Source organism: Hippoglossus stenolepis, chromosome 11, assembly GCF_022539355.2.
Source record: "Hippoglossus stenolepis isolate QCI-W04-F060 chromosome 11, HSTE1.2, whole genome shotgun sequence".
In the NCBI taxonomy this organism is placed as follows: domain Eukaryota; kingdom Metazoa; phylum Chordata; class Actinopteri; order Pleuronectiformes; family Pleuronectidae; genus Hippoglossus; species Hippoglossus stenolepis.
Window position 1 is genome coordinate 1,519,490 of NC_061493.1, and position 12,945 is coordinate 1,532,434.

The 12,945-nt window shown below is 40.4% G+C and overlaps 1 protein-coding gene across 1 annotated transcript; it reads left to right on the forward strand.

The window, feature by feature from the left end:
* The first annotated feature begins 7,410 nt into the window (after positions 1-7,410).
* Positions 7,411-12,252, forward strand: LOC118117373. Its single transcript, XM_035169560.2, has 6 exons — positions 7,411-7,524; positions 8,554-8,807; positions 8,976-10,736; positions 10,819-10,914; positions 11,525-11,587; positions 12,128-12,252. The coding sequence occupies exons 2-6, from the start codon at positions 8,561-8,563 to the stop codon at positions 12,154-12,156; spliced, it is 2,196 nt and encodes a 731-aa protein (XP_035025451.2). The 5' UTR covers positions 7,411-7,524; positions 8,554-8,560; the 3' UTR covers positions 12,157-12,252.
* Positions 12,253-12,945: the final 693 nt, after the last annotated feature.

Genomic DNA, 12,945 nt, shown 5'->3' on the forward strand with positions numbered 1-12,945 from the left:
GAGCCAATCGACATCCAGCAGTCAGTCGGAGGCAACAAAATGTAATATTGATTTGGTGTGTACTTGTGGAAAGACAATGTCAGACTCCATAGTTTTCCATGGCCCAGTGATGACATGTACAACCGCATGTCATCCTTTCACCGCTGGCTGTCGAATTGGTCTGATTAGGAGGGATGGCATTCATCCAACTTTGAATGGAGCGGCTCTCATATCTAGAAATATGTCAATGTTTATAAGACATTGAACACCGGTCCAGAGTTGTAGTCTTATACGCTTCTTTGTGCTTCTATTAGAGCAGTCACCCCACAACATCCTATAATACAAACAAATCTGATAAAAATGAATACAACCACTTCATCAGAACCAACAAATACTATGTTTAAATGTGATTTATAAAATATTAGGTGACGCAGATATAAATTGGTCACTAACAGTGACGGGGCCTTTAATGGGGCCCTGCAACTTTGGAACTCCCTGCCCGGAGATCTCAGGCAGGCAATATCAGTATCTTCTTTTAAATCTGTTATTAAGACTCTTTTATTGCATGGCTTATTTTTAACTGTTGGTATTTATCTTTAATTTTAAATTCTGCTTTATTGTAAAGCATTTTGTAAATTTGTTTTTGAAAAGTGCTATATAAATAATGTTACTTTTATTATTATTATTATTATTATTATTATAATTTTTGTCTATGATCTGATAATCTGAAACCTGGCTGCAAAAAGATTAATATGTGGGTTTAAATAAAGCAACGCCCCCACCCAGATTAATACTCATATTCCTCGAAGCAGAGGTGGAGGGGTCGCAGCAATCTTTAAATCTGACTCATTAATCGACCCTTGACCTAAAGGTAGTTAAAGCTCATTTAAAGTTTCATCATCAGCCTCATATATTTAAACTGCAAATCACAAAAAACAGTTCATCTACATCATCCACCTGCACCTTTCTCTGAAGTCTTCTGTGAATTCTCTGATTTTTATGTGGATGAGTTCTTAGCACGATAAAGTTGTTAAAGTAGGTGATTTCAACATCCATGTAGATGTTGGAAATAACAGCCTTAGTTCTGCATTTAATTCATTAATAGACTCAATCGGTTTTATTGAACATGTGAATAAACCCACTCACAGTCTAAATCCCCCTCTTGTTCTGACATATAGCATAGACAATGAAAATGTAATAATGTTTCCACAAAACCTTCTTTTGTCCGACCATTTTTTTAATGAAATTAAAATTTACAACCAATAAACAAAACTGAATTTAAACAATTCATATTATAGCTGGTGTTCAGATAAAACTAAACAAATTTGAGGAAATAATTCCTCTGGTGCAAATGAAAGTGTCAACAGGTGAAATGGAGAGGCAAAAGCAAGACAACCCCAAAGAAGGTAATGGATTTACATGTGGTGGCTACAGACAGCTGCTCTCTCCTCATCCTTCCTGACTGATGCTTCACTGGTTTTGTGTTCTGCTAGTGTCCTTGTCACTGCTGATAGCATAAGGTGGTACCTGCAGCCCAATCAGGTTGCACAGGTAGTCCAGCTCCTCCATGATGGCACATTTACCATATGTGCGGTCAGAAGAAGGTTTGCTGTGTCTCCCAGCACAGTCTCAAGAGCATGGAGGAGATCCCAGGAGGCCGGCTGTAACACAAGGAGAGCTGGACAGGGCCGTAGACAGGCATCAACCCAGCAGCAGGACCAGTATCTGCTCCTTTGTGGTAGGAGGAACAGGAGGAGCACTGCCAGAGCCTGACAAAATGACCTCCAGCAGTTTACTGGTGTGCATGTTTGTGACCAAACTGTCAGAAACAGACTCCATGAGGGTGGCACGAGGCCTGACGTCCTCTAGTGAGACCTGTGCTCACAGCACCCAGCAGCTCGATTGACATTCAGCAGAGAACACCAGCATTGGCAGGTCCACCACTGGCGCCCGGTTCTCTTCACAGATGAGAGCAGGTTCACACCGAGAACATGTGACAGACGTGAAAGTGTCTGGAGACACCGTGGTGAACGTTATGCTGCCTGTAACATGATCCAGCATGACCGGTTTGTCAGTGGGTCAGTGATGGTCTGGAGAGGCATATCCTTGGAGGGTCGCACAGACCTCCATGCCGTAGCTAGCGGTACCCTGACTGCTGTTAGGTACCGGGATGAAATCCTCAGATCGACTGTCAGACCTTATGCTGGTGCAGTGGGCCCTGGGTTCCTCCTGGGGTAGGTCAGGCTGGATGGCTTCCCCGGCCTGAGTTTGGCGATGGAGGTACATGGGCATGGAGGTGGCTCACAGAGAACCTCTACCTGTACCAGGGGATCCATCAGCACAGCTGAGGTCTGTTAGCCTGTTACTCCTCAGGTTTAAAAGGCAGGAGCAGAGCTGCCACAGGAGGAACACAAGGAGAGAGTCACGTGAGAGACTGAGCAGAACTGAGCTGCCATCCAAAGACTGCTGGACACTTAATAAATAAAAGATGCTTAAAAGCAACTGGACAGCTTGGGAAACTCCCATCATGCACTGACATCTTTACACTCTTATTGTTTTCATTATAACAACTAGTCAGAGCTGAAACCTGATGGTTTGATATAAACATTTCTCTCACAGAACTTAATACAAAAAAGAAGCTTAGGTTTGGAAATGGTGGAAAGATAAATAGATTAATTGATTAATCTCAAACAAAGACAAAAGATGTTTTAAATATGTATCACCTGTTTCTCTTGTTTTTATAGCTTTCTCATCTGTTTGGCTTTGTTCTATTGTGTTTTGTTTTGTTTTGCTCACTGGAGTACTTAGGGAAAATGCCACTGCCTTTCTTGGGATTGGGATGACTGGGGAGTCTAATACAATTTATGCAACAACAATAAAGACCCCTAAAATTGGCATCAGCCCCAAAAGTCCAGTATCAGTCTGGCTCAAGTGTTTACTTTCATATGCAGGTAATCCAACTTCCCACCTTAACATGCCATGTGTTCCTCATGAGGAAGAAAGAAATAAACAAGTATTACAAGTAAATACACAGCAAGAATATCTCTGAGCAAAGACACACACACACACACACAATTTGGGCAATTCTAATTAATTCCACTTGGAAATGCAAATAAGGAGATTCATCTTTGATTAAGCACGAGTGAAGCTCCTTGTTGGTTTGTAATGTTCTCCTCTCCCAGCCCAGTTGTGGGAAGAAGGATAGGGGGAAAGTATTGGGATACAGAAACTGTAATTAATTAATGTAATTAATGTATCATGTGAGATATTTCTAATTAGCCCCCAGTCCCTCCCCTATTTTGCACCAGATACTGTTTTGGCCTATCTCCCTGATCTGTAGAATTATAGATATAAATAATTACACAGAGACTGGCACTGGGATTCATCCGGCCCCTAAATTTACATAATTAGATTGAGCTAATTAGCATAAATGGTAGTAATTACTAAATATTGCCAATCACAAGACTGGGCTATCTCAATATACTTTTGTTAAATGGAGGAATAAAATTGATAATGATAATCAAATAAAAAGGTTTCAGCCTTTTTTCTTACCTTCACATGAACAGTCTTACTGAGCTGCACCAAAGATCCAGCAGGAGGGTCAGTGCTCAAGGGGTCATCAGCAGAAGTGAAGACTTTATTGAGTCTTATTTATTCACTCAACATATTTGATAGTATATATTGAGAGCCTACTATCCTGTTAAAGTACTGTCACTACTGAGAGTCTTTAAACAGTACTAGAAACCAGTGTACTAGGTATTGGCAGACCACTGCATTTTCACAGCAGTGATATCCGCTATACAGGAACAGTACTAAGCGTTCCTGCTAGGGCTGAAAAAAATGATTTGATTTAATCGATTATAATCCATTACAAAAATAGTTAGCAGCGTCTCCTGAGATGGGGCAATAAACCATCCAATCCTGTTCCTTGTGTAGGTCACGTGACGACGCCGTCTCCTCTCTGGACTAAACATTTAAAAAAACACTGCTAATGATACAGCAAAGACAAGTCGTCAAAAGTGGGAGCCTGCACAACATCACCCCAATGTGAAGCTGAAGAGAAAATGTGTTGGAGCATTTCTTCCTCTTCCTGGTTTACTGGTGGATTGTTAACAACTTCAGGTTCATAACACAGTGATATTGTGCTGCTGTGTCATGTGAAATCAGCTTTACACGATTTCTCTTTGAGGCTTTAACGTAAAATGATCACACTTTTAACAAAGGAGAGTGTAGCAGTGGTCGAGAGACCTAAAGCCTGAATGAAGAGAGCACCCATAGCAAACACAAAGCAGTGAAACAAAAACACAAACTGTAACTGGCTTCTCCGGAGTTTGCACAAAATGCACAATGCACAATTTTGTTCTATTCAACAAAAGTCAGCCAATTTATCTAAATTTGATGTGGAAAAAAAACTATTAAATCCATAAGTAGTTTATGAACCGTATACATTTCCACTTAGTGCTTCTCTAACTAGTTGTATTCTTGCACTAAATCCAGGTCAATTCACTGAATTTGTGTTTTTGTGTTCGGGGAATGTAAATTTTCAGGTAGGTCTCTGCTGAGGTGGGAGGAGTTAGGACAATTCCAAGGGCCCAGCACGTACAAGAGGCCCATATGGAACAGTATTGTTTTTATCATAAGTTATTTATTGTAACTAAAATTATAATTTTATCTATTAAAAAGTTATAAATTAAATAACCTTGTGGTTTGCTATCCTATCTTTGGCGAAATGATCAGAATAGAACGGAAGCGTATTGCTGTCACACCAGAAAAATAGACGATTCAAAAATATAGAATTAGATTAACTCTATTTCCAATTTATAAAGGGACGTATGATGAATGTAACAAATGATCGTGTTTCACTGGGCTGTACTTTCTCCTAGTTTGCTGAAAAGTAATGCATCTTTCCACTAAAGTGCGAAATGTGTGTGATGTCTGGTGCAAAACAATTGTGATCTTATTATCTAATTTATCCCCCCTTTTCCCATGTGATGGGCCGTGCGTGACAGTGGGCAACTGGAACAAAAGGGCTCGTGGACAGACTGGACAACCTCTCATCTTTAGGATTTACTTAAATCAAAACCAAAAGCATATCTAGAATCAGTGTTAATGGTTACAACTTTGTTCTTTGCCAGAATGCAAGTTTTTGTAAGGGTGTACAATACCAGAGAGCAGAGGTACCACAAGGTAACGCTCGTGCTTCCAACACTTCTTAATCAGTTATTACAGCGTAACAATATATATATATATATGACTATATATACACTAGTTAAGTGTCACCACAATTCGTTTTTCCATATCACTTATTATCAAATGATTAAAATAAATATGAAACATTGACTTAAATAATATTTATTTGAAATATATTTGTTCTTCAAACTTGTCAAAGTGCATTGATATGCAGACGTTCTAGCTAATTGTTAGTAATCAAACCCCTCTCACTCCCTGTGATGGCAACTACGTCGGCATGGGTTGAATCTGTGACTGCATGGCCACTCCATTACAGAAGCATACAGCTGCCCTTCCCTAAATAGTTTTCATAGGTATTGTCGTTGTGGAGAAATTGGCTCCAATCAACTTCCACAGGGTTGCATGTGCAAAATGGAACTAACTGTACAACTTTGCGCCACCACTACTCCATGTGACGATGGCGTCAGGCCCTTCCAGCATCTTTTCACCTGTTCGTCCACAAATGTTTCTGATACACAAACATTTCTGTCCATAACCTATTTTCCTCTCCCAGCTGTTCGCCATACATCTTTCATTGATGGCCCTGCGCGCTCTGCAGCACTGGCGGTACCATTTAAAGAAGCTGCCATTGAGGACTGTGGGGCATTTAAAGACTAATATGTCTTCTGAGTGCCCACTTCTTCCTGTTAGACTTGTGCTGTGAAGGAGAGTACACACCGTTGTAGGAAATTTTCAGTTTTTCGCAATTTTGGAATACCATTCTAGAACAGAATGACTCTTTTCTGTTTGAGAAATAACCAATGGATCAGACTAACTAGCTCAGGTTTCTCACAGCATAGGACATATTCAAGGGTTTCGTTTTAATCATCCATTAGTCTAACGATTACAAACACAATTCATTAGATGGTGATAGTTGTGAAATGGCTCAACACTAGATATTCATAAACAGACGTTTCCACCTAGAAAGTCATTTCCACATTACATGATGATGATTTGATTAATTAATGTTATCTCATTGAAAACAGGTTCTTGAAAATAATTGACAACTTGCGTGTATATATATATATAGTCAGCGAGATCCCCCAAGGTTTAAGCCTGTGACACTGTTCAACTCTCCGGGGATCACAGCTTCATCAGGCGGAAAATCAGGTGATAAGGTACGCCAGCAAAGCAGGAGTGCACAGCACCTGTCCCCAGCCCTAACCGTTAGAGGCAATGACAGACCTCCCCTGCTGATAGAAATAAAATAATCCCCATCTTGCTGGTCCTCAAACCAGCTGCAAACGACACCCTGTCATGAACATCAGCAGGTTTGTACATTATGCCTGGTGCTCTCCTTTTTCAGTCTAGTAGGCAGTGCAATCATTCACACCCGGTGTTCATCAGTCCATGGCCTGTCTGTCTCAACTTGTTGGTTATTCCTTAATACAAACAGCAATGGTTGGTACTAGCTGCTCCAGACATTTTTAATTGATTTATTTTTCATCTTTTTGATTTTAGTTATTTAATAATAAAATAACTTTTATTTTTGTTATTTATATTTTATAATAAATACAAAATGTATATTTTATTATATATATATATATATATATATATATTGCTTGTATATTGGTGGCAGCTGCTTCTTATTTATTCATTACATTGTTTATTTTTTGTTAACTTTTCAATATTATTTTATTATTATTATTATTATTATTTTCTTCAGACATTAATAAGACTCTGTCAGCTGCTGGGCTTGATTGACAGCAAAAAGCGGAAGTGCCACCAGAGGATCCGCAAAAAAGCAGATGTGCCACCTGAAACGCTGCTCAAGCTGCCGCTGCCCCTTTGAGCCAGGCACTGTCAATAGATCCGTCTGCGGCCTGCAGACTTGGGGGCGTGGTCTTGGGGGCGTGGTGTGAGGGTCCTGTTAAACCCCCAAACCGCAATGGGCCAATGGGGGGGATTGTGACGGGTCAAAGTTCATTCGAATAGACGTTTATGGTTGCTGTACTTCCCTAGTCTGCATGCCGAAGTGTCCTTGGGCAAGATACTTTCTCATAGACAAACATAGAATGTCTGTGTTCTCATAGAGAAAGTGCTGCACATTGATAAGTTGCAGATATATTTTGGACAAATACCTGATAGAAGACTGGAATGAATAGTAGCTTGCTGCACGGTTGGGGTTTGGCTCCATCTAGTGTTCTAATAGGACACATTCAGCACTGCAGGAGGCCTCTCTGTTGCTGGTTGTGTTCAAATCAGCTGATGCTGCACAAGCTTGTCTGATTAGCAGCTACTTAAATTCTGGTGTGTCTGGTGTTCATTTTTAATCACTTTATCCTTTCTGCGTTTCACATCCAAGTTCTGAACAAGGTAAAGTGACTCTACTTCTCTACAGGAAACAGGAGAAATGCATCTGTCAATAGGCAGTCAATTTGGGATTGGTTTTTCCTCATTGTTTGTGTTGAATTTGACATGATTTACTGATGGCTGTAACATTTCTGGGAGCTTGAATAGATTTAAGTACCTTTTTGATTTAAAAAAGAAAACATTAATTCATTAGCAATAATTACTCATACTGATTAACAATATTGTATGTAAGTAGAATCAATATAGTTCCTTAAAGAATGAACAGATGAAATATCGTAGTTAAAATCCAGAAACGGCATTTTATTATGGGGAATATGACTTTTCAAAGCTGGTGAAAGGCATGAATAAGGTTAAAAAGTGGGAAACATAAATGAAATAGTCCTTTTGTTCATAGCAATATTGTTTTTTTTGTGTACTGTAAAGTACTTTAAGTGGTGGACAAGACTGGAGAAGTGCTATATAAATACATTCCATTTACCATTCCTGCCATATGTCTGCTATGAAGAAGTCTGTAGAGGCTGAAGTGTTTGGTTTTTGTTCCTTCTGATTAATGAGTAGCTTGTAAAAACTTCTACCAATGTAGTGAATTTTATCCATGTTTGTTGAAGGGCTAGCAATATTCTCTTCTTAATCAACAAATCACATGTGCAGGGTTTAACCAACACCATGTGTGTCAGTCTGATAATGTATTCCTCTCTGCTGTAGAACTCCATTGCTCATTTAAAACCCAACAACTGAGCTTCAGTGATTCACTGGTTGATGTATTCCTTTATTACCATTGTACATGTACAATGTAGATTATTTTGACACGGCCCTACAGTGAATTGTCCTTCTGCACAAATACAACTATGGATTATGTGAAACTCTTTGTTGGACCATTAGAGGGGAACGGTTTCTAAACAACTTACATTCTGCAGTTCGACTGTCAAGTGTATTGTCCTCCTTTTTTAGCTCATGTTGAATGTGAGTTTTGTGCCCCCTGCTATGGAAGCACAACAGACTAAGACCATCTTCCTCAACCACCTTGTATAGGTTGAATATGACTCTTCCAGGACCAAATGGCGGGAGCCTACACTTCGGCGCTAACTGTGCTGTACCAAACTCTGGGCCGCAGGATCCAGGACTGCACAGCAACAGTCAAGACCCTGGACCTTCATTTCATCCCCAACACCATGTCTCTGCACGCCCTTTCTTCTACATTCATCCTCCACCTCCACCCCCTTTCCTCCAATACCAGTGGCCCATGCCCTTCTCATATAACCCATTTGCTGGCTATCCAGGCATGGGTAAGTTATTTGTGGGGTTTTTAAAAAATTTTTTGGTCAACTTTTAGCATTATTACAGTGAAAGCTTTTTTTTTTTTCAACAAAGTCTATATTAATGTTGATATTGTGAATAATTTTAAACATGAGCAAACCTCTCGTTCACTTGACTAAAATGTGTCTACCTTTCAGGCTATGGTATGGTCATGCCCTCATTTCCCCCTCCCCCCTACATGGATCCTTCAGCCTACCTTCTTCCCCAGCCTCATATCCAAGCAGTTGACTACAGACGGTTGCTCCACCCCCAGGTCCATGCTCCTAGTGCTCCCTTCCACAACCCAAACCAGACCCGCAGAACTCGCCCCCCACATACAGTACAGTACAGAGAAACCATGAACTCTGAGGTCCAGACAGAGCCCACACACAGAGAGGCGGGTGGTTATGGTGGAGGAAGCCCACTTGCCAGCTCAGATTCTGGTAATGGAACAACCTCAAACTCTCCATCTTCAAGCTCCAGTCCCCTAAAAAGAGACCCTGCCAGTGTTGAGAATCACAACTTGCCTAGCAGTAATGCAGAGGACTTCCAGCTTAACAAGGCCAGTAAAAGTATCACGGTGAAACATGGGAGCAACATCCCACATCCTACGAAGACTGTCCATTCATGTATCAGAGAAACTCAAGAAACACAAAAGAGCTGTACAGATACTATTTGTCAGGAGACTGTTCCCCCTTGCAGAAGCGCTCACTGTAATATGTGGTCGGTGAGTTCTTCGGATAGTATGGTCCCTCTCTGTAGCTCTTCTCAAGAAGAGAATGAGGTTGCCAAAGAGAGGCGTGTCTCTATTCCTGACATTCTGATGAGTTGGGGAGGTGGGACTCCACAATCCAAAGTGATAAAAATGACAGACAAGATGCTGCCTCATTGCAACCACCAGGTGTCGTCACAAACTGAATTGGAGCATGAAAGGCCTCTTCACCGGAGCCCGACTGTGACTCAGGATGCTCCAGTGATGACTGACAGTACTCATGGTAATGATGCCGTGGGTATCTTGAGTTCAAAGGCCAGTGAAACATTTTTTAAGATCCTCAAACTACCTAAGATCTCAGATGAGCAAGAAGATGGCAATGAGACCAATCTAGAGGAAGACACTCCAGAAGTCAGTCACAATGAAATGCCTTTTAATAGCTACAGGATGAGGAGAAAAATGAACGAGTCTGTTTGGTCTGTGGAGTCTCTACCTCTCTTTGCCCCCTCGAAGGAGTGGCTACTGCAGAATGGCATGCTAGAACCTGACGTAATTGTTGAGATGACAGAGGAAGCTGAAAATTGCGAACAGTCAGGAGAAAGTGACGACCTAATTGTCCAAGCTGGTAAGATGAAGCAGCATTGCAGGACTCCACCAAAGGTGCCAGAGTTGGATTATGAAATGTATGCTTCTGAAATGAAAGGACCAACACAAGGCCAATGCATAACTCCAGAAAACGTTCCCTTGATTTCCATGACTGGCCTGCAGAACAAAATAAAATCTCCCCTCACTGCCAAGGATGTGGATGAAAATGGGTCTTCTGAACCTGAGGCTAATCGAAGCCCAAACCAGGAACCTCTTATTGTAAATGGGCAAAAGGAGAGAAGCCCCTGTCCTCTTGCACTTGAGGCAGTTCTCCTCTTGAACCCTACAGTGAGAAAGGAAATCTCTTTTGCAGATCACCCGATTGTACAAAACGTAGTAGACATTGAGGTGGAGGATGAAACGCGTGGGAACGAAGAAGTCAGTCGTCTGAGAAATGAGCAGTTGAGTGTACCAGTGGCTAAACCGATTATGACTGAAGTGTCTCCATCAAAGGGACATTTAGTGGATTGTGGCATTCAGTGTACCGAGTTACAGGAGCAGTGTCCTTGTAGAGGGGTGATGGATGACATGGAAACAAAAAGGCATCGCTTAAAATATTCAGGTGCTCTCCACCTTTATTCAACAATGAATGATTTAGCTGTGTCATTATCCGGAGTGTACTTTAACTGTTACTTGTCTCATAGATGTGAAGATGGCAAACAATGGACAGGATGAAGGATTTGGAGGACACGTGCAGAGAAACCAGAAGAGGCATTACCAGCGGAGGAACAAGGTTTCAGGTAATCTATGTAATTGACAAAGAATGCAGGCAATACTAAAATATGTTCAGATAGTTGGCTCTGTTGGTGATTAGTCAGCTTTCAGGAAGCACTTCAGGTCTTGATTGTTCAGAGGGAAAGTACAAGGATTTTGAGGCATCTCGTTTGTTCAGAAAATGGAGCAATACAATTTTTTTTTTTTTTCCTCAAGTGAATGCAATAGCTTACAGCACAAATCAATTTGTATAAATCTCTTTTTGAGACAAATGTGCTTAAAATGCCTAACTGAACATTTTTGCTGTCCCAAAGAAGACACATGAAAATGCAAAAACACCAAGACAGAAAAACTATTAACTTGTGACAGCAGCTGTGTGTGTGGTTTAAGATCTAACAGTGATGATGATACAATCATTTTTCATATTCAAATGTGACTTAATCCTGAGCAGTGTTCACAAGTAAATGCCACTGTAATTTGTTAACTGAGGCCCCCTATCAAACGATGGGAAAAGCACAACAATTGTTCAGTTCAGACATTAATGTTCATATAGGACACCATCACTCACAGAAACCAGCTTACTGAAGAACACATTTTTTGGACCTTGTTTTAAACTGAATCATCTTGTATCTACAGAAGAGTACGGCCGGCAGCAGGAAGCTTTCAGCGGCTACTATGGCAAATCTGGAAAATCGAGAGGTGACAATCACAGCGTGAATGTAGTTGGTGTTGAAATGGGTGATGGTGATGATTCAGTGCAGATAAATGTGTTAGGCTTTCATGCCAACTGCTGGTATTGGAGAGAAATATTATTATGTTTTTGTGGAAACCAAACATTCCCCCAGATTAAATGATCTCCAAATTGCTAATGGATATTCTTAACCGGAGTTTCTATTGCTGTTCCCCTAATTTAGCTGCATGACATTTCTTTAATGTAATGATGCTCATAATATAAATGCATTCCACCAGAAACCATAAACACCTTAAGCCTTGATGGGCTGTCTGAAATAACTTGTCAGTCACCCAACTGTATTGTATCAACACAGACGCATGCATTGCTTTCTTCTTTTTTTTTTTTACATGTCTTTCCCACACTTTTAGGATGCTACTTCAAGATTTAATTACAATGTTTTAAGAGTTGTACTGTTTTACCCACTCCCTAACCTAATGTATTGATGTGATGTATTTAAGACTTAACAGAAGAAAACAGGCTTTCTTTGCTTCTGTTGCCTCTTCCAGGTGGAAATGGAAGGAATACAAGGTGCTGAGTACTGACCAGTCAAGACAACACTTTTTTTTTTTTTTTTTTAAGAATCAATTTATTCAATATAGAATATCCAATTTAATATAAGGTGTTTTTTCAATAAATGTGTTTGATATTAATGTTCTTGCATTTTGTTTCTTTATTTTCAATACATGTCTAAAACTTGGGTGGGTTATCTTCCTCCCTCCAACTTACACAGAAATTCTGCTGCATTTACATGGCATCCTTTCACTTCAGAGCTGATTATTTAAAGCGGTACAAGTATTGTATAATGACAATATTTCACACTTTAATGTCTACATCATCAGCTCTCTGATGGAAGGAATGGAATCTGAGGAAAAACAAACCAATTCCAAATATCTATAACTAATACAAGGGTTGACATACAGTTAAAAATGAACAGATCCATTAAGTTAATTGAAATTACATCAAGTTTACATTGATGGGTGTGTAGATGGAGAGAAAATTGGTGTAAATGGCTTAAGCTGTTTGTTCAAAGTTGGAACTGGGTCCTACACTAACCCTTGCGCATAGAGATGTCTGACAGCATGAAGATTTAAGTAATGTATGCTGTATGAACAGTTGTCTCCTGTACTCAGACTGAAATGAGACCAGACCAGTTCACATTAGCAGATCATTCCAGACCATTATCCAGCTGGGCCATCTCAGCCAACAAGAGGTCAATAGATGCGTTGGACTTTATGCAGCTCTGTGTAGTGTTGACTCAACGTGGCGTGCGTGCGTGCGTACCTGTCTGCCTGTCAGAAGTTAGGGATGCAGTTTATTGTATTAA

Excerpts from the sequence above, each read along its gene's own strand:
- LOC118117373 (XM_035169560.2), top strand. The coding sequence starts at position 8,561 with ATGACTCTTCCAGGACCAAATGGCGGGAGCCTACACTTCGGCGCTAAC. Across the intron at positions 8,808-8,975 it reads TGCTGGCTATCCAGGCATGG|GCTATGGTATGGTCATGCCC; the intron begins GTAAGTTATTTG and ends TCTACCTTTCAG. Across the intron at positions 10,737-10,818 it reads GCATCGCTTAAAATATTCAG|ATGTGAAGATGGCAAACAAT; the intron begins GTGCTCTCCACC and ends CTTGTCTCATAG.